General features: G+C 43.6%; 2 protein-coding genes across 3 annotated transcripts; one reads left to right on the top strand and one right to left on the bottom strand.

Moving 5' to 3' along the window:
• The first annotated feature begins 1103 nt into the window (after positions 1 to 1103).
• On the top strand, positions 1104 to 4294 carry LOC136151200 (putative olfactory receptor 2I1). The gene is made up of 2 exons (XM_065912150.1): positions 1104 to 1109; positions 3350 to 4294. The coding sequence occupies exons 1-2, from the start codon at positions 1104 to 1106 to the stop codon at positions 4292 to 4294; spliced, it is 951 nt and encodes a 316-aa protein (XP_065768222.1).
• A 1210-nt stretch (positions 4295 to 5504) lies between these two features.
• LOC136151598 (ubiquitin D-like) lies at positions 5505 to 7860 on the bottom strand. 2 transcript variants are annotated; one of them, XM_065912853.1, is made up of 2 exons: positions 7735 to 7860; positions 5505 to 6487 (listed from the first exon to the last, which is right to left on the bottom strand). In XM_065912853.1, the coding sequence occupies exons 1-2, from the start codon at positions 7750 to 7752 to the stop codon at positions 6017 to 6019; spliced, it is 489 nt and encodes a 162-aa protein (XP_065768925.1). In that variant the 5' UTR covers positions 7753 to 7860; the 3' UTR covers positions 5505 to 6016. The 2 variants fall into 2 exon arrangements, with proteins under 2 accessions (XP_065768925.1, XP_065768924.1); XM_065912852.1 differs by having other exon boundaries at positions 7711 to 7775.
• Positions 7861 to 17887: the final 10027 nt, after the last annotated feature.

Below are 17887 nucleotides of genomic sequence, written 5' to 3'. Positions count from 1 at the left end.
GGGTAAAGCTGATGAAGTGAGAGCCGAATCTGCGTTTAAAACTGAGGGTGAAAAAAAAAAAAAGCTGACGATGACGTCATCAAATATCCAACATCTCCCACAGGTCAGGGTTGCTATCTACATTTTACAGATGGTGACATCAAGAATCACTGAGGTCGAACAGCTGACTGAAGGTCACCCAGCAGAGAATGAAATCCTAAACCAGTTAAAAATTAAGAATAGCAACGATGTGAGAAGGAATCGTGTTGCCTCTGGCTTCCACACACTGCCAGGGACACTCTACCCAAAAGGACTGTTCCCTCTAGTATTTTCCCTTGCCTACCCTGGGAGAGCTCTCTCTCCAGACACCTCCATACAAAGGACTAATTATGGGAGAGGGTCATAGAGTCCCCCGAGCTCCACCCTCTCTCTAAATAACAGGAATCCGTTAATTCCCGGGCTCCTTCCTCATTCTCTGCAACTGCTCTGCCCTTAAGAATCGGGAAAGACTTTTTTTTCTATTTTTTAAAAACATTTTAATGTTTTTTGTTTCTTTGTTTGTTTTAAATACATAATCAAATCTAATAAAGTGGGATATGGACTTTTTCTATTTTTAAAAAAATATTTTTATGCTTCTTTTTTTTGTTTCTAACACATAAGAATCAAATCTAATAAAATGAGATGTGGGCTTTTTTTCATTTTTTAAAAAACATTTTTAAGGAAAGACATCTTTGCTGCCACCACCAGCTAATACTGATTTGCTATCACCACAAGGGCCAGGTCCTCACCTTGTCTAAACCTCATTACAGGGTTCTCCTGTAATGAACCCACATCACCACCTCTACCTGGATCTCAATGTATCCCAGGACTTAGGGGGCTTCTTGCCCCAGGACATTCTATTCATTCCTCTGCTGACCAGCAAGAAGCACACACCCTAAGTCTTCTTCCCTGAGGTAACTGCTCTGATCTCAGGCACCCATTCCAGAAATCAACAGTCATGTGACTTGGCCTTTCTTTCAGCCCTCCCCCGGCCACTTCAAACCCAGAGAATCCAGAGCAGGAGCAAGAGACCAGCCTCTCATCTGTTAGCTGAAGGCCTAAACATCAGTGCCATAGAATAAGACATGAAGGTAGGCTTATTACCACATCCCATTTTTTAAAAATGGTCTTATGGATGAGGGGTGCATTCTAGAACACCAAATGATGTGTGAGGACACATTAGAATATTTTTTATGACATATTTGTGTTCTGGATGCTTGAGGGGGATTATGGGGTATTTGTGTGTGTGTACAAACATCTCTGAGCTACGTGTTTGGGAATTTGTGTGTACCTACAGTAAAGAGGTCTGTGCAATTTTACCACTGTGTGCCTGTTTTCAGAGTTTGGTGGGTTTGCAAAAGAATGTCTTAAGGCTTGCCTAGGTGAACTGTTGTGTGTCTATGTAACCACAGAATTAGAAAATTTGACTTTTTATAACTTAATGTCCCTAACGCCATTGAACCATAAGCCTGAATGTCAGTTTTCACACTTTTTTCATCTCTGATATGACTATAATATTATCCAGAAATAAAGGTAAATCTGTGTATGGAATTTTATCCATCACAGTCCTTAGCATATTAGAGCCTGGTTCATTTAAAAAAGCAGGGATCCCCAAATTAATCAGGTTTGAGTTGAAATCCTGAGAGGCATTTACAAACTATGACTTTTAGCAAGTTATTTAACCTCAATTGCCCTCCTCTCTTACTGTATAAAATGAGGGTATTATCTAATTTTTGACATAAGGTCAGAGTGAATATATGAAAAGGGATATAAATTCACACACCAGTTTTGTCCTTACTTAGTGTAGGAACCCTCTAAAAACCTATTTCCTGATATGAAATAGGGTTCAATAACATTTATTATTATTAACATTTATTCACCATTACTACGTTGTCAGAAACTGATCTAAGAGCTTTACATGTTTGACCTACTTAACCAATTCTACTTTCATATGAGGAAACTGAGGCACAGAGAGGTTAAACAACATTGGCCAAGGTTGCTCAGGTAAGAAATGAGTGAAACAAGAATGGAACAGGGGCAGTCTGACTCCCAAATCCTTGTTTTTTTTAAATTATATTTATTTATTTATCAATATTTGGCTGTGCCGGGTCTTAGTTGCAGCATAAAGTACCTTCATTGTGGCATGCAGGACTCTTTTGCTGTGTCACGTGAACTGTTAGTTGTGGCATGTGGGATCTGGTTCCCTGACAAGGGATTGAACAAAGGGTCTTTGCATTGGGAGTGCCGAGTCTTAGCCCCAGGACCACCAGGGAAGTCCCCCAAACCCTTATTGTTAATCAAAACATTAATACTTGTTCTGCTTAAGATAAATGAGAAAACCATACAAATACAATGTTGTATTAGGGGGAAGAAGGTTCCTTTCTGAACAATAAAAAATACAGGATTATAATTTAAGAACAGTGAATATGATTTTTAAAATAAGTTATCCTTATAATGATACCTGTCAGGGACCATGCAGTAGGAAGATTTCTATGCAACTTTTACCCATCACATCAACCATGATGGTTTCTGTACTGTTAGAATTTGATTCAGCATTACCTCAAAGGTTAAGACTTTTGCATCTACTTTTACTTTGTTTGAAAAATAGTTATTAAAATGAAAAAAAAATTATTAAAATGAGAGCCAAGAAGGTAGTACAGGAACCTCAGAGGTCATTTAGTTCAAACTCAATGGTTCACACATGAAAAAAATTGAGGTGGGAGGAAATGAAGTGACATCCCCATATTAAATCATTAGCCAAAGCGAGTTCTACTAGGTGAAACCCATGTCTACTGACTAGTGGTCTTTCTCTACCCAGATGACTCTGGATTTAAAGGCTAGTACACGTGTGTCCATCTGTGTTGTTCACGCTCATCACAGTAGCTGGTAAGCAGGAGTGGCGTGGGCATTGAACACAGCCAAGAAGAGAGATTCACTACAAATTAAAATTTCTCCTTCTGGCAGGAAAGCCACTGATAAAACACTGATTTTGGAAATCAAACAGTCCTGAGTACACGTCCACAGGGCCACTCATTTATCTGTGCCCTTGGGATGCTTTACCTTACTGAGCCCAAGTCTGTTCATCTCTAGGAGGGAGATTCTATTTCCTCATAGAATTATCTGGTAAATATATAACTAGAGTATACTAATATATGGCCGCCTTCCTAAACTAAGGGTTCAGATCTGTAAATGAGCTCCAATGGACACCTAAGCATGTGTGTGCTGCCATCTGTTCCCCCTCCCCACTCCCATGGTCCGGGTTTTCCATTGCTCGTAAGGGACACATCGCCCTGTGTGTGTCGTCCTTCCAAACCTGCGAGTTTCCCCTTAGGGCAACCACAGCACAGAGGAGCGCTTCCTCCTGCTGGGCTTCTCCGACTGGCCCTCCCTGCAGCCTGTCCTCTTCGTCCTCGTCCTCCTCTGCTACCTCCTGACTCTGATGGGCAACTCGGCGCTGGTGCTGCTGGCGGTGCGCGAGCCGCGACTACACACGCCCATGTACTACTTCCTCTGCCACCTGGCCCTGGTGGATACGGGCTTCACCACGAGCGTGGTGCCATCCCTGCTGGCCAACCTGCGCGGCCGGGCGCTGAGGCTGGAGCGCGGCGGCTGCCTGGCGCAGCTGTGCGCATCGCTGGCGCTGGGCTCGGCCGAGTGCGTCCTCCTGGCGGTGATGGCTGTGGACCGCGCAGCCGCCGTGTGTCGGCCGCTGCGCTACGCCGGCCTCGCCTCCCCGCGCCTCTGCCACGCGCTGGCCGGCGCCGCCTGGCTCGGTGGCCTCACCAACTCTGCCGCGCAAACCGCGCTCCTGGCCGCCCGGCCTCTGTGCGCGCCCCGTCGGGTGGACCACTTCATCTGCGAGCTGCCCGCGCTGCTCCAGCTGGCCTGCGACGGCGGCGGCCAGGACTCCACCGAGCGCCAGATGTTTGCTGCCCGAGTCTTCATCCTGCTGGTGCCGTCCGCCGTCATCCTGGCCTCTTATGGCGGCGTGGCCCGCGCTGTATGGGGCATGAGGAGCAGAGGGAGCCGCAGGAAAGCGGTGGGCACCTGTGGGTCTCACCTGACAGCTGTCTGCCTGTTCTATGGCTCAGCCATCTACACCTACCTGCAACCTGCGCACAACTACAACCAACGGCGGGGCAAGTTCATTTCTCTTTTCTACACTGTAGTCACACCGGCCCTCAACCCACTCATCTACACCCTCAGGAATAAGGAAGTGAAGGGGGCAGCGAGGAGGCTCCTGGGGGGTGTGGGGGGAGGGCAAGATGCGCAGTGAGTCAGGCGGGGAGGGAAGGAGGGGAGTGTTACCCCGGGGCCCAAGGATGGGAATGCCCAGTGGAAAGGGTTTAGCCTTCAGGCTGTTCATTTCTCTACAAGAATCCATAAGATTTGTCCTTAAGAAGCCCATGGTTAATGGGGAGGTCCCTTCCTCCCATCAGGAAAGGTTCTTGTGCTGTAGGGAAACATCCCCCCGCACCCGCCATGTCCTTTAACTGTGCAGGTTTAGTGAGCCGAAGATGGCCCTGGGGCTTTCTCCTAAGCTGATGAAAATAAGAAAGTGAGATTTGGGGAGGACCTTTCACATCTTCAGGCTTACCATATCCCCAAGACAAGAGTTCGTAAGAGATGGTAAGAGATGTATGAAGATCCCAGTCTAGTGGAAGAGGCCATGGAAGACTCCATGGTGTCTGTCATCAGACACATCCCTAAGTGACAATAAAATCATAGACTCAGCCCTGCGGGAGATTCTATCCATAAAAAAGAAGACACGGTCTCTCATTGCAGGGAATCAGTGCAAACAAATGCCCTGGTACCCAGTTAAATAGCGCCCACCCCAGAGAACTTGACCCATAATTATAGTGAGCAACACCTGTAAGTGGTTTGTGCTGAGTGGGGTTAAGTTCAGAAAGGCTTCTGCAGGAAGTGGTTCTTGAGACAGTTAGAAAGAAGAGAAGAGACTCGTGGGGAAGAGGGTGGACATGTTTCAGGCCGCAAGAAAAACATATAGGTGATTGGGAAGGAGACCCAAGGTGGTGAGACAGAGGAGTAAAGGAAGGGAGAGAGATGGAGGAAGCAGAGAGGGGAACGCTCCACCAGCTAGACTGCGGGTAGAGTGTTGGGGTCAACCCAGAAACCAACCCTCAGCCCCCATCCAACCCAGAGAAGACCTGCTAGAGTCTAAGGCAGTCAGGCCAGAGACCGCTCCACAATCACTCAATTTTCTAAAAATGTTCCCACCTAAAGTACATCTACTCCCAAGGAGCCCCACTAGAGGCATAAAATCTCTAGATTCCCACCGTGAATACATTGCCATGACCACCATCATCCCCAGAAATAAGACTGGTTTAATAAGAGTGTGAGAAATAGAGAGTAAAAAGGGGCATGGTGCCAAGTTTCACTTCATAACAAATAGCTTTAAATAAGGCGAGGAGAAGTCATTTGATTGAATTTCTAAATTATTTATTAATAAGATTGGAATCATCACAGTAAATAACACTTCATGATAAAGCATTTCACTATTCTCTATAAGTAGAAAGTAAGTGTAGCTCAACAATTTTTGAGTGATATGATAGAAGAAGCACTGCGCTAAACATAGATGCAAACACAGTAATTAGAAGAACATGGATCACAACCTCAAATGTACTCTTTGATTTTGAAAGGAAATAGTTTTTCTATGAGTCAGACAGAACCAATTCAGGATCAAACTGCAAGCTGACTTTGAATATTACCTCTAATAGGTGTTCAAATTCCAATATACGCTAACATATCAACATATAATGTATTATATGCAATTTTGCAATTATTCAATCATGTTAGAATGAAAGAATCAATGAATTGGAAATGTTCTACAACCTTCTTCACCAGCCCAACCTAAATCTTCTCTTTCTATTTATTGTTCACATTAACGTTGGGAGATTTTCAGAGAGTGTGGTTAGTGAGTAAGAAGTAAGAGGAAATGAGCTCTTTCGTTTCTGCTATCACTCCATCTGCAGGATGGTCACCCACCAATGCAGGGGTATGTCAGGAAGAGTATATGGCCCTTTTTGATACCATAATCTCCCATGATCTTCCCATCTTCCAGTTTCTTTCCATTGCAGTTCACAATCTGCTTCTTAGGGGGTATAGCGGTCTTCATCTTGATCATCTCCTTCACCTGGGTCACTGAGCTGGACCTTCGCACCTGGAGCTCGTGCCTCTGCCCCTCATCACCCGGCTCCACCAAAACCAAGGGCAACTCCTCATCACTGGGCTTCACCACCTTCAGGGTGAGGTGGATGGTCGTCTCCTTGTCGATGCCATACGATGACAGAGTTCTCTGGGACTTCAGGGTCGTTGAGCCCAGCTGGAGGACCTGTTCCTGAATGGGAACCTTGGTCCTAGACCGGACATGTTCATTGATCTTATTCACTCTGTCTCCCGGATGGGCAGTGAAGGTCATTGGTCTCCATTGCTCAGAATGGACAGTCACCTGGACAAAAGTGGCCAAGAGACAGTTGCCTAGAATGCCTGCCCTCTTCTACACCCTTTGTACCCCCTCCTCCATTGCTCCCACCCCTCTCTGCCTATCTGGTCCTCCAGATCCTTTACAACAAGCTGTGCCCCTCCCTTGTTTGAAACTTGTCTTTGAAATTTCCAGGTCATAATGCAAGAAAACCAGTCTTATCCCTTTGTCCTCTTATCCACTGCAAAATGTTATTGATAATTTCCTATCTTATTTACCTGTCTCCTCTCCAGATAAATGTTGTCAAATGTCAAAAACTAAATACAACTAGAAAGCATCCAAAGAGGTACACCAGATTTGAAAAACAGCTCTCAAACAGAATTCCCAAGACTTGACAGCCTAATGGAATACTCACATGGCTATCCTCCATGGCTATGACTTCTTTAGAAGGAAATTCTGTTTACAACACATCTTTTCTGTACTGTTAGTTTCTTTCTTAATGCTTTAAATAATAACCCACACACTGTAGTGAAGCTATGTTCAATATCACCTGTTCATCTGTTTCCTCTGTTCTTATATCCACCTGTTGTAGAATATGATCCCTCCTTTAATTGGATCAGGGTCTGGCTCACAGAAAGTAGGGACTACATCTGAGTCTCATTTCAATAATATGAACACAGGGAATCTCACTCCTGTGCTATCACCTGAAAGTCTTGGAGGACCTCTTTCAGGCTTCATTCAAAATATCTTCCCAAACTAGATGTCACAGACATTTCTTCACTAAATTCTCACTTTTCTATGCTAAGCATTAGCCTCATTCCAAGTTCTTTTTGTAGAGCATATAGTCTTACACAGGCATTAACAACTTAGAATAAATGTATTCTGTGGACCTCTCTTTTGGGACAAGAAAGCTTAAGTTTAAGAGCCCTGGAGGCCTCAACAGGATAAGAGAGAAAAGAATCAAGAAAATATGCCCATAGTTTCAAGTCTTGCCAGCCGTGCTGAGCACAAAGCCCACATCCTACCACGTACCCCTAAGTGTGACAGTGCAAGGTCTCAGTGCAAGAGAACTCAGGAGCCAAGTGACCTGGTTCTCTTCATGGAAACTTTCTTCACACTCAGGAAGTAACAATGCCCATCTCCTCCCCTTCCAGATGCCTTTCCAGCAACCCCCCCTTCACCTCCCAGCACTGTCCCTCATCCATTCCCGATTCTCTCCCATGCCTCAGAGGTCCTCTCCCTTTCCCCACCTTCAGTATCAAATCCCAACTCACATCGACGACAGTGGCCATGTCTGCAATCAGAGGAGCAGAATCAGGAGACAGAGCAAAGGATCTCGCCTCCAGTTTATATAAGGAGCTAAATTGGAAATCCCCTGCCTGGGTGCTGTGGTTTTCAAGTTTTTCTCTACCCTTTGTTGTCAGACCTCCTCGAGTTACTTTCACTTTTGCTACTGGGGAGTCAGTAAACAAAAATACCTTATGATTAGGCACTTGGCCCCACAGTCAACCCATTTGTCCTCCCTGTTCCAAACATGGGATGGTCTTTCTCTGTTGAGAATTTTCCCCTGATTTACAACCCACCACTCCCAATCCTGACTTGTGACTTCCTAGCGTGCAGCTCTGACCGTCACTAGCTTGAAAACCTTTAACACTTGTGGTCCTCCCCTTAGCTTTTAAGAGCCGCCCCCCCACCCCACCCCCCCATTAGTCAGAGAACTTCCTGATAACAGAGGTGCCCGGGAGAGGACAGTGAGAGTTGCCATGGGTCATGTGACCAGGAGCAGCCTGTTAACCCTAGCCTAGCAGAATGTGTGAAGCTGACCTGGAGAAAACACATAAATAACCCTGGACTGAGAAGAGCCATAAGTTCCAGTCCCAGGGCTGACACTCAATTAACCTGGGTAAGTCTGTTCACCTCCCTGGATGTTGGCTTTCTGGTCTATAAAAGGGTATGATTGGAGAGAATTCCTAAGTGTCTTTCAGACTCAGAAAAAAATTTTTATAAATGCCCTTTACAAAGAACTTTAGATTCCTGGGTCTTGAGTTTTCTAACATTCTTCTCATGCTGTCTGAGAACCTGGAAACCAAATCCACTACTTGAGAACAATCTGAAGCCAACAGTCAGTGACTCCCACCTTCCACATGCAAAACAACCACATATCCTTGTAGCAGCACAGTGCCTCTATTTCCTCACCCTTACCCCTGGACCCTCACTAGTGTGACCTCAGAAATGCCTAAGGAGCTGTTTACCCCTGGATCTTCAGATTTGGATTGGGGACAAAAAGAGAGTGGACCTTCCTGGTGGTCCAGTGACTAGGGCTCCAAGCTCCCAATCCAGGGGACCCAGGTTCAACCTGGTCAGGGAAATGTATCCCACATGCCTCCTTGAAGGATTTCCATGCCATCCCACCCGCTGCAGCTATGACCTGGCACTGCCAAGTAAATGAATAATTTTTTTAAAAAAGAGAGAGAATACAAAAACTGTGCATGCTCAGAGGATTTTCTTGATCACTCTGATCTCCTAACATTTCAAGTTAATCCCTGCTCTCTCTGAAAGTCTCAGGACATCTCCATAAAACCCATTTTTTTAAATAAAATATGTATTTAAAGTGCTCCAAATAAAGTGCTTCAAAGTAAAAAGTCTATAAAAAAGCCAAGTTAATTTCTTTACTGGTTTTCAGTGAACATTTACTGTCCCTTCATTCACTGATAAATTTCACATGATCCCATTTTATTCCAGGAGTTTCCAGCCTAGAGAACTTGGCTTTGCAGAAGTGTACACACAAGTAATGGGATCCAGGAACTCATTCCAATATTTCAACAAGCTTAACATAAATCATGTCCTTTTAACTGAAGCTCTTAATAGATAGTTAACAAAGTTGGTAAAACTAATTATTGTTTAAATATACTTTGTGGGGTAGACAAACTTTTCTATAAACAGAATGAATATGAAGAGGGAAGAATGCAACCTGATGGAATAGACTAAAAGCCCTGACCTGCTCTTCTCCCTTCAGATATTTCTGCAGGTTCCAAGAGTCTCTCTGTTTAGAAAACATGATTGTGACCTCTGGCTACACCACAGTAGAAAAGGGCTACCCCGCACCCACTGTCCAATAAGATCTGGGAACTCTGAAACATCATCAGTGGCCAGGCAAAACATGTCACATCAAGTTGAAAGTGATAGAAGAAGTGAAACTCCTCTAGCAGGACAAGGATGGGTGTTGGGTCTGGAGAGAGAAAGAAAAAGCTGTACAAAGCAGATTTGAGGAAACGGCTTTCAGTTTTCACATTTTATTTGCATCCCTCAATTTCTTAGGTCTCCACATCATTATTGGAAAGAGAAGAGGGAGAATAGATGGTTAAAGCTGCTTTAAATTAAATCATTCTTTTTTCATACCCTTTCTGCTTTGCCTTTCTGGCCTGGGAATAAATATTGGCACCTATACCACCTTGGTACCAATGTTTACATTCTCAGAGGGAGGAGGATCCCAGGAATATTTCCCAGGGGTGATATTTGTCTGCTGATACGCTTCACATCTGCATCCACAGCCCCATCCTGAACTGCAGATCTGTAGGTCTAGCCACTTCTTTCCATGCATGGGGTCCTGAATTCCCTGTGTATTTTGTAACATGCCAGGCTCTCCGCCACCAGATCATTGAACATGGCTTTCCCTTTAACTCTACCCCCAACACCATGGATTTATAAGAATATACAACAGAAGTAGCATCTCCTCCAGGAAGACCTCCCTGACTCTCTTCCATCCTATGCTGTGTTACATGCCCATTTTCTGTCCTTCTGTACTCCTTCAGCAAACTTCCCAGAGCATGTTTCTCTAGAAATGTCATCAGCGTACTTGTCTTTCACCCTCAGTAAACAGTGAGACTCTTGAGGGTCATGGCTAAGTCTTAACTTGTATCTTCAACACTTCCCAGGCTGTCTGACACTCCATTCTTACTAAATATTTACCAAATGTATGAGTAAATCAATAAATGAATGAATAATTAAGTGAATAATAATAGGAAAATAACACTTAATGAGTACCAATTATATTACAGGAACTGCACAAGGTTATATTAAATGGTACCTTATTAAGTAATTTAGGATTCTGACAAGTAAGTATTAGTATCCTTGTGAATAAACAGAATGCTAACTTACCCACAGTCATATTAGTGCTAGCTAGTAAGGGTTCCACAGGCATCCCTGGTGGCTCAGCAGTAAAGAATTCACCTGCCAATGAAGGAGAAATGGGTTCGATCCATGGATCCACAAGATCCCCTGGAGAATGGAATGGCACCCCACTCCAGTATTCTTGCCTGGGAAACCCCTTGGACAGAGGAGCCTGGTGGGCTATAGTCCATAGGGTTGCAAAGAGTTGAACCCAATTGAGAGACTAAATAACGGGTAAGGGTTCAAATGCAAACCTCTATTTCTACAGTCCTCATCTTCTCACATTGTACTTCAGTGGAAAGAAGGGTGGGGAGTATATGCCCTTGCATACCTTTTTATTACAGGAAAAGTATGAGTTGAGGGAATAAATAGATAAAGGAAAGCAGAGGATGCAAGGAGCCTTTGGATGCATGTGGCAGACCCTGCCTGGGCAGAGGTAAGCAAAGAGCAGTGGCGAGTGCAGGACTCAGAGCCTGGAGGAAGACTGCACCCCGGGAGAGAACTGCTCTCCCAGGACTGTGAGTAATAAAAGACAACTCTGCGAGGCAATTCCACAAGCGATAGAAAAACCACCTGCTGGAGCTGGGGATTTTACAGCCTTAAGTTACTCTAGGGCAAGCCACAGATTTTCCCAGGAAAAACTAGTTCATGTGATTCCCTCCCCAGATAAGATCCGGATTCCAAGAAACTCAGTCCTTTCAAGGAACGAAAATAGCACATCTGGACTCTGATCGCTCTTTGCCCTTCTCCCTTCTTATGTGAAATTCCCTCCCAGCCTAAGTCAGGGGGAGGGGCTGTCCCAAACACGCCGATGTCCCTTGCTGTCTATAGGTTCTTCTTGGGAACTGACTCCTCCTTGCTTCTCACCACAGTATCCATCTGCCTTGTTTTTTTTCCTCTATCACAATACACTTTTTCAGAGGCAGAAAGATCTCTTTTCCTTTGCCCCTCTAACAAATTCAGAAAACTAGCCAAGTTCAAAGATCATGCTGTGGAAACTTTGGCAGGTTTTAAAACAAATGTCTCGGACATCCACAGCCTCCCAGCTTGGCCCTAGCTGACTTGGTGGTCTAGGGCATGTCACTGTCCCTACTGGGACTCCCTGGAGCAGAAGACTCCCATCTCTTTCAAAACACTCATGAAACAGTTTGTAAAACTGCCTTGAGATCAGGAATATTGCTTCAGAAATTCCAATCAGAAGGCTTCTCTGGTGGCTCAGTGATGAAGAATCTGCCTGCCAATGCAGGAGACACAGGTTCGATCCCTGATCCGAGAAGATCTTACATGCCACGGAGCAGCTAAGCCCATGCGCCACAACTATTGAACCTGTGCTCTAGAGCCCGGGAACCACAGCTATGACCTATATGCCATAACTACCAAAGCCTGCTGGCCCTATAGCCTGTGTTCTGCAACAAGAGAAGCCTCTGCGATGAGAAGCCCGTGTACTGCAACTAGAGAGAAGTCCCCACTCACAGAAGCTAGAGATACGTCCATGCAGCAAGGAAGACTCAGATAGCCATAAATAAATAAAAAGAAATGCCAACCAAATGCAATCAAAATGCATCTGTGAATTCTTATTTAATAATGGCTGTAGGGAAAGTCTGTCGAATCTCAAAGAATGACCATTTGGAAAATATTTGTCAGAATAAAAAATGGACATGCCAAACTAAAACAACCCACATACCTTTTAGTAATAGGGAAATAGATAATGAAACTGTAGAACAGCATCAGCAATAAACGTGGTTGAATTATACCTGCAAACAACGACATGGATGGACATGCCACATACCGACTGAGTGAAAGAAAACAAGGCCAGTGAGACTACAGGGAGTGTGATACTCTTCATAACTCCTCAAAACAAGCAAATCTACACAGAGAGACAGAGAAAGAGATAAGCTACTTTGAAATTCAGAGTGTATTTGTTTTTTAAATAAGTGAAGCCCAATCTAAATCCTGAAAGGGGTCACTTGAAGATTTTCAACAGCGAATAAGACATTTAGGAACGCTCTGATAGCTCATCCTGTCACACGCTGTTCTGTGCTCAGTCATGTCTGACTCTTGGCGGCCCCATAGACCATAGCCCGCCAGGCTCCTCTGTCCACGGGGATTCTGCAGGCAAGAATACTGGAGTGGGTTGTCATTTCCTTCTCTAGGGGATCTTCCCCACCCAGGGATCCAACCCAGGTCTCCTGCATTGCAGGCGGATTCTTTACCAGCTAAGCTACCAGGGAAGCCCCATCGTGTCATATTTAGAGTTTAAAGTTTAACTTTGGGAGTTTAATGTTTGGTGAAGCAATGTATTAAATGTAACTAATGTATGTTGCCTTATTAATTAATAAAGAGAAAACATATGTTCAGTCAATTAAAGATAAAATAATGTTATAACCTAAAACATAAATGTTCTAAAGGGAAATAAATACAAGCAAAACAACAATTAGTGTTTAAGACCATATAGTGTGTCATCAAGCTGTCATAAAAATGTAAAAACCATAAGTGTTGATTATGACACAATTACGCTTTAGAGTTTGTATATGTTACATAATTCATTTGTGGTATCAAAGCTATAAATAATTTTTTTTTCATCTATCTATCCTAAACCCAGCAATTTCACTTTAGGAATTTATTCTATCAATATACTTATGTATGTATGAAATAAGATATGTATCAATACAAGCGTATTCATGTGGTATTATTACTTGTCATCCAAAAAATGGAAACATTTATCAACAAGGAATTAAATAAATGAATGTGTATACAGAGTAATTAACTGAAAGAATAAAGTTACAAAATGTGTAATTTTATTATTTTTAAAAAGAAAAATATATACACATATGCTGAAATATGCATACTTGCAATATTTCTGAGAAGAAAGAAACTGTATTGCATAAGGAACTGGAATGGGAGGGAGATTTACTTATTATGTGCCTTGTGCTGTTACTGTTTTTAGTTTTGCATCGTCGACTAAAAGCATCTATTTAACAACTAAAAGTTCAGTTCAGCTCAGTCGCTCAGTCATATCCGACTCTTTGATACCCCATGAACCGCAGCACGCCAGGCCTCCCTGTCCATCACCAACTCCCAGAATCCACCCAAAACCATGTCCATTGAGTCGGTGATGCCATCCAACCATCTTATCCTCTGTCGTCCCCTTCTCCTCCTGCCTTCAATCTTTCCCAGCATCAGGGTCTTTTCCAATGAGTTAGCTCTTCGCATGAGGTGGCCAAAGTATTGGAGTTTCAGCTTCAACATCAGTCCTTCTAATGAACACCCAGGATTGATCTCCTTTCGGATGGACTGGTTGGATCTCCTCACAGTCCAGGGGACTCTCAAGAGTCTTCTCCAACACCACAGTTCAAAAACATCAATTTTTCAGCACTCAGCTTTCTTTATAGTCCAACTCTCACATCCATACATGACCACTGGAAAAATCATGGCCTTGACTGGACAGACCTTTGTTAGCAAAATAATGTCTCTGCTTTTTAATATGCTATCTAGGTTGGTCATAACTTTCCTTCCAAGGAGTAAGTGTCTTTTAATTTCATGGCTGCAATCACCATCTTCAGTGATTTTGGAGCCCAGAAAAATAAAGTCAGCCACTGTTTCCACATCTATTTGCCATGAAGTGATGGGACCAGATGCCATGATCTTAACCTAAAAGTTAAGGGTTGTGTTTTCTTCAGGGGACATAGCACAACTTTAAGCTCCAGAGCAACATCTCAAGTAACCCTGAGAAAACTGCTTCAAGAAGGTGAAGTGCAAGCTAGGATATATAGGAGTTTTGCAACAAAGGGCAGGTACTAGAAATAAAAGATTACTGTTAATAAAAGAAAACTAGGTATCTTAAGGAATTCAGTGCTTTTCTACCTATGGGAAGATGTAAGAGTCTGAGCTCATTGAAATTCTTCCTTTGGTATGCGTCTCAGCTCTCTGGGGCCTGTATCCTGTGTTTTCTCAGCCTGAGCTCTCTCAGGGCTCACTGTAAGGAACGGCTGCAGTCTGACAGATGCTAGATGGCAGGTACTCTTTGTTTCCTTCCTGAGTTCCCTCAGGGCTCACCAGCTCACCTGTGCTGCAATCTCTGATGACTGTGATACTGTTTTCTGATACAGCCAGCAATATTTCATTTTCTCACCCTCCTGTGTATGTATTACCTATTCAACAGCAAAAGAGAGGAGGGAACAGAGAAAGGGGTGAGCAAAGAGGTGTGTATCTTTTTTATGCCATCACTGGCTCAAGATAGAACTGGCTACAAGCTCTGCACCATGCACCGATGGGAACCAGTTTCTGTGTTCAATCCCTAGCTGCTAAGCAGATGGTCATGAAAAGCTAGGACTATAGTAGGTCATCTCACATGCTAGATGGCTTCAGCAATTCATGAACTGTGAACTTCCAGATTGTCAAGCTGGTTTTAGAAAAGGCAGAGGAAGCAGAGATCAAATTGCCAACATCTGCTGGATCATCAAAAAAGCAAGAGAGTTCCAGAAAAACATCTATTTCTGCTTTATTGACTGTGTGGATCACAATAAACTGTGTAAAATTCTGAAAGAGATGGGAATACCAGACCACAGGACCTGCCTCTTGAGCAATCTGTATGCAGGTCAGGGAGCAACAGTTAGAACTGGACATGGAACAACAGACTGGTTCCCAATAGGAAAAGGAGTACCTCAAGGCTGTATATTGTCACTCTGCTTATTTAATTTATATGGAGAATGCATCATGCAAAATGCTGGGCTGGATGAAGCACAAGCTGGAATCAAGATTGCCAGGAGAAATATCAATAACCTCAGATATGCACCACCCTTACGGCAGAAAGTAAAGAAGAACCTAAAGAGTCTCTTGATGACAGTGAAAGAGGAGAGTGAAAAAGTTGGCTTAAAGCTCAACATTCAGAAAACTAAGATCATGACATCCGGTCCCGTCACTTCATGGCAAATAGATGGGGAAACAGTGGAAAGAGCGACTGACTATATTTTCTTGGGCTCCAAAATCACTGCAGATGGTGACTGCAGCCATGAAATTAAAAGATGCTTACCCCTTGGAAGGAAAGCTATGACCAACCCAGACAACATATTAAAAATCAGAGACATAACTTTTTCGACAAAGGTCCGTCTAGTCAAGGCTATAGTTTTTCCAGTGGTCATGTATGGATGTGAGAGTTGGACTATAAAGAAAGCTGAGTGCTGAAAAATTGATGTTTTTGAACTGTGGTGTTGGAGAAGACTCTTGAGAGTCCCTTGGACTGTGAGGAGATCCAACCAGTCCATCCTAAAGGAGATCAGTCCTGAGTGTTCATTAGAAGGACTGATGTTGAAGCTGAAACTCCAATACTTTGGCCACCTGATGCAAAGAGCTGACTCATTTGGAAAGACCCTGATGCTGGGAAAGATTGAGGGCAGAAGGAGAAGGAGACAACAGAGGATGAGATGGTTGGATGGCATCACTGACTCAATAGACATGAGTTTGGGTAAGCTCCAGGAGTTGGTGATGGACAGGGAGGCCTGGCGTGCTGCCGTCCATGGGGTTGCAAAGAGTCAGACATGACTGAGCAACTGAACTGAACTGATAGTAGGTTAATTGTCATGATCTTGTGCCTTCCCTACTCCCAAACATGAAACATCCACTAATATTTTACATAATCCACAACTTGGAAAGATCAATAATATACTCTATAATATTATCTGAAATCAAGAGAATTTAAAATTAGCTAAAATCAGAGGTCAAATCTAATCTTTGGTTAGATTTTTGGTCAAATCTAACCAAATAAACCAAATATATATAGTGTATATATTATATATCTACAACTCAAGAACTATCACTGAACCACCATCTTAGTTTGATGGCAACATGTGAAAATTGACTAAATGGACAAAATACCTGGAGTAGTTAATGCACTAGGATGTGTGGGGTGGCGTATGGGTCAGTGGCCCACGTCTACTTTGCAGCCATTAGGCCTTCCTAGAATAAATTCAGGTTCTGCTTCCTACTTTTTGCAAGTTATTTAACCATCCTCAAGCTTAGTACTTTCTTCTGTCAGCAGGGGATTTCACTTAGGATTAAGCTCTGTTACTATTAATAGATACTTAAAAATAGTTGTCTTCATAAAGATAGAAGTGACTTCAAAATTTAGAAGTAGAAGATTCAGAGCCAATGTGATAGTTCTGTTCAAAAGAAAGCAACTCAGGACCACCTTCCTTTGAGCTCTGCTGTTTTTAAGACACAGTCCACATTGTTATGGTCCAAAATGGCATCTAGTGCTCCAGCCATTACATCATTATTCCAGGAAGAGAGGGCTTCAATGGTATTTTTAAAAAGTCTCCATGAAGTAGCCAGAAGAGATTTCTCCTACATCCTATTGCCTGGCATCTTACAACCACATGAAATTGAAAGGGAGACTGTGAAACAGTCTTTACTCTGAGTAGGCATGTTGTTGCTCCCCTTGTTGTTGTTGTTTGGTTGCTAAGTCGTGTCCAACCCTTTTGTGACCCCATGGCCTGTGGCCGACCAGGCTCCTCTGTCCGTGGGATTTTCCAGGCAAGAATACTGGAGTAGGTTGCCATTTCCTTCTCCAGGGGATTTTCCCGACCCAGAGATCGAACCCGCATCTCCTGCATCTCTTGCACTGGCAGGCAGACTCTTCACCGCTGAGCGAGGAGGGAAGCCCATGACACTCAGGAGGTGGTAGTAAAAAGAAAAGTAAAAAGTAGGAAAAAAAAAAAAAAAAAAAAAACCCTGAGCGAGGAGGGAAGCCCATGACACTCAGGAGGAGGTAGTGTTAAAAAAAAAAAAAGTAAAGTTAAAAAAAACATGTACTCCCCTGTGACACAGAAGAGCAGAGGGAGACCTTTCTATTTACCAAAGGGAGCATTGTTTCTGGCACATTTATTCTAGATCCTCCTGTCTTTCCTTAACCAAGATTAGTGGCAGTCGCTAATTAATTGTGAATTGTGAGGCCCCTGGTCTTGGCAGAATTGAGGCGCTGTTTCTCTCCATGGGATAGGAGTCCTGGGATCGCTCCCTCCATCACCTCACCGCTCTTCCCTTTCTACCTCCAGTACCACTAAAAGAGAAGCTAACTTCCTGGACTGAGGAGGAGAACTTGTTATTAAAGCTCCACAGTAAAAGGCTGCCTCCGGCCTCAGATGTTCTGCCAAGTGATGGTGGGATGTGGTTATTCCACGACCTCCTCAGCCACCACCCTGGGTTCAAATCTCAGCAATGCTGCCTGCTAGCTTCACTTTCAGAACAAGTGGTTCATCC

Source organism: Muntiacus reevesi, chromosome 20, assembly GCF_963930625.1.
Source record: "Muntiacus reevesi chromosome 20, mMunRee1.1, whole genome shotgun sequence".
Taxonomy (NCBI): Eukaryota; Metazoa; Chordata; class Mammalia; order Artiodactyla; family Cervidae; genus Muntiacus; species Muntiacus reevesi.
This window is presented reverse-complemented; position numbering and strand designations above follow the sequence as displayed.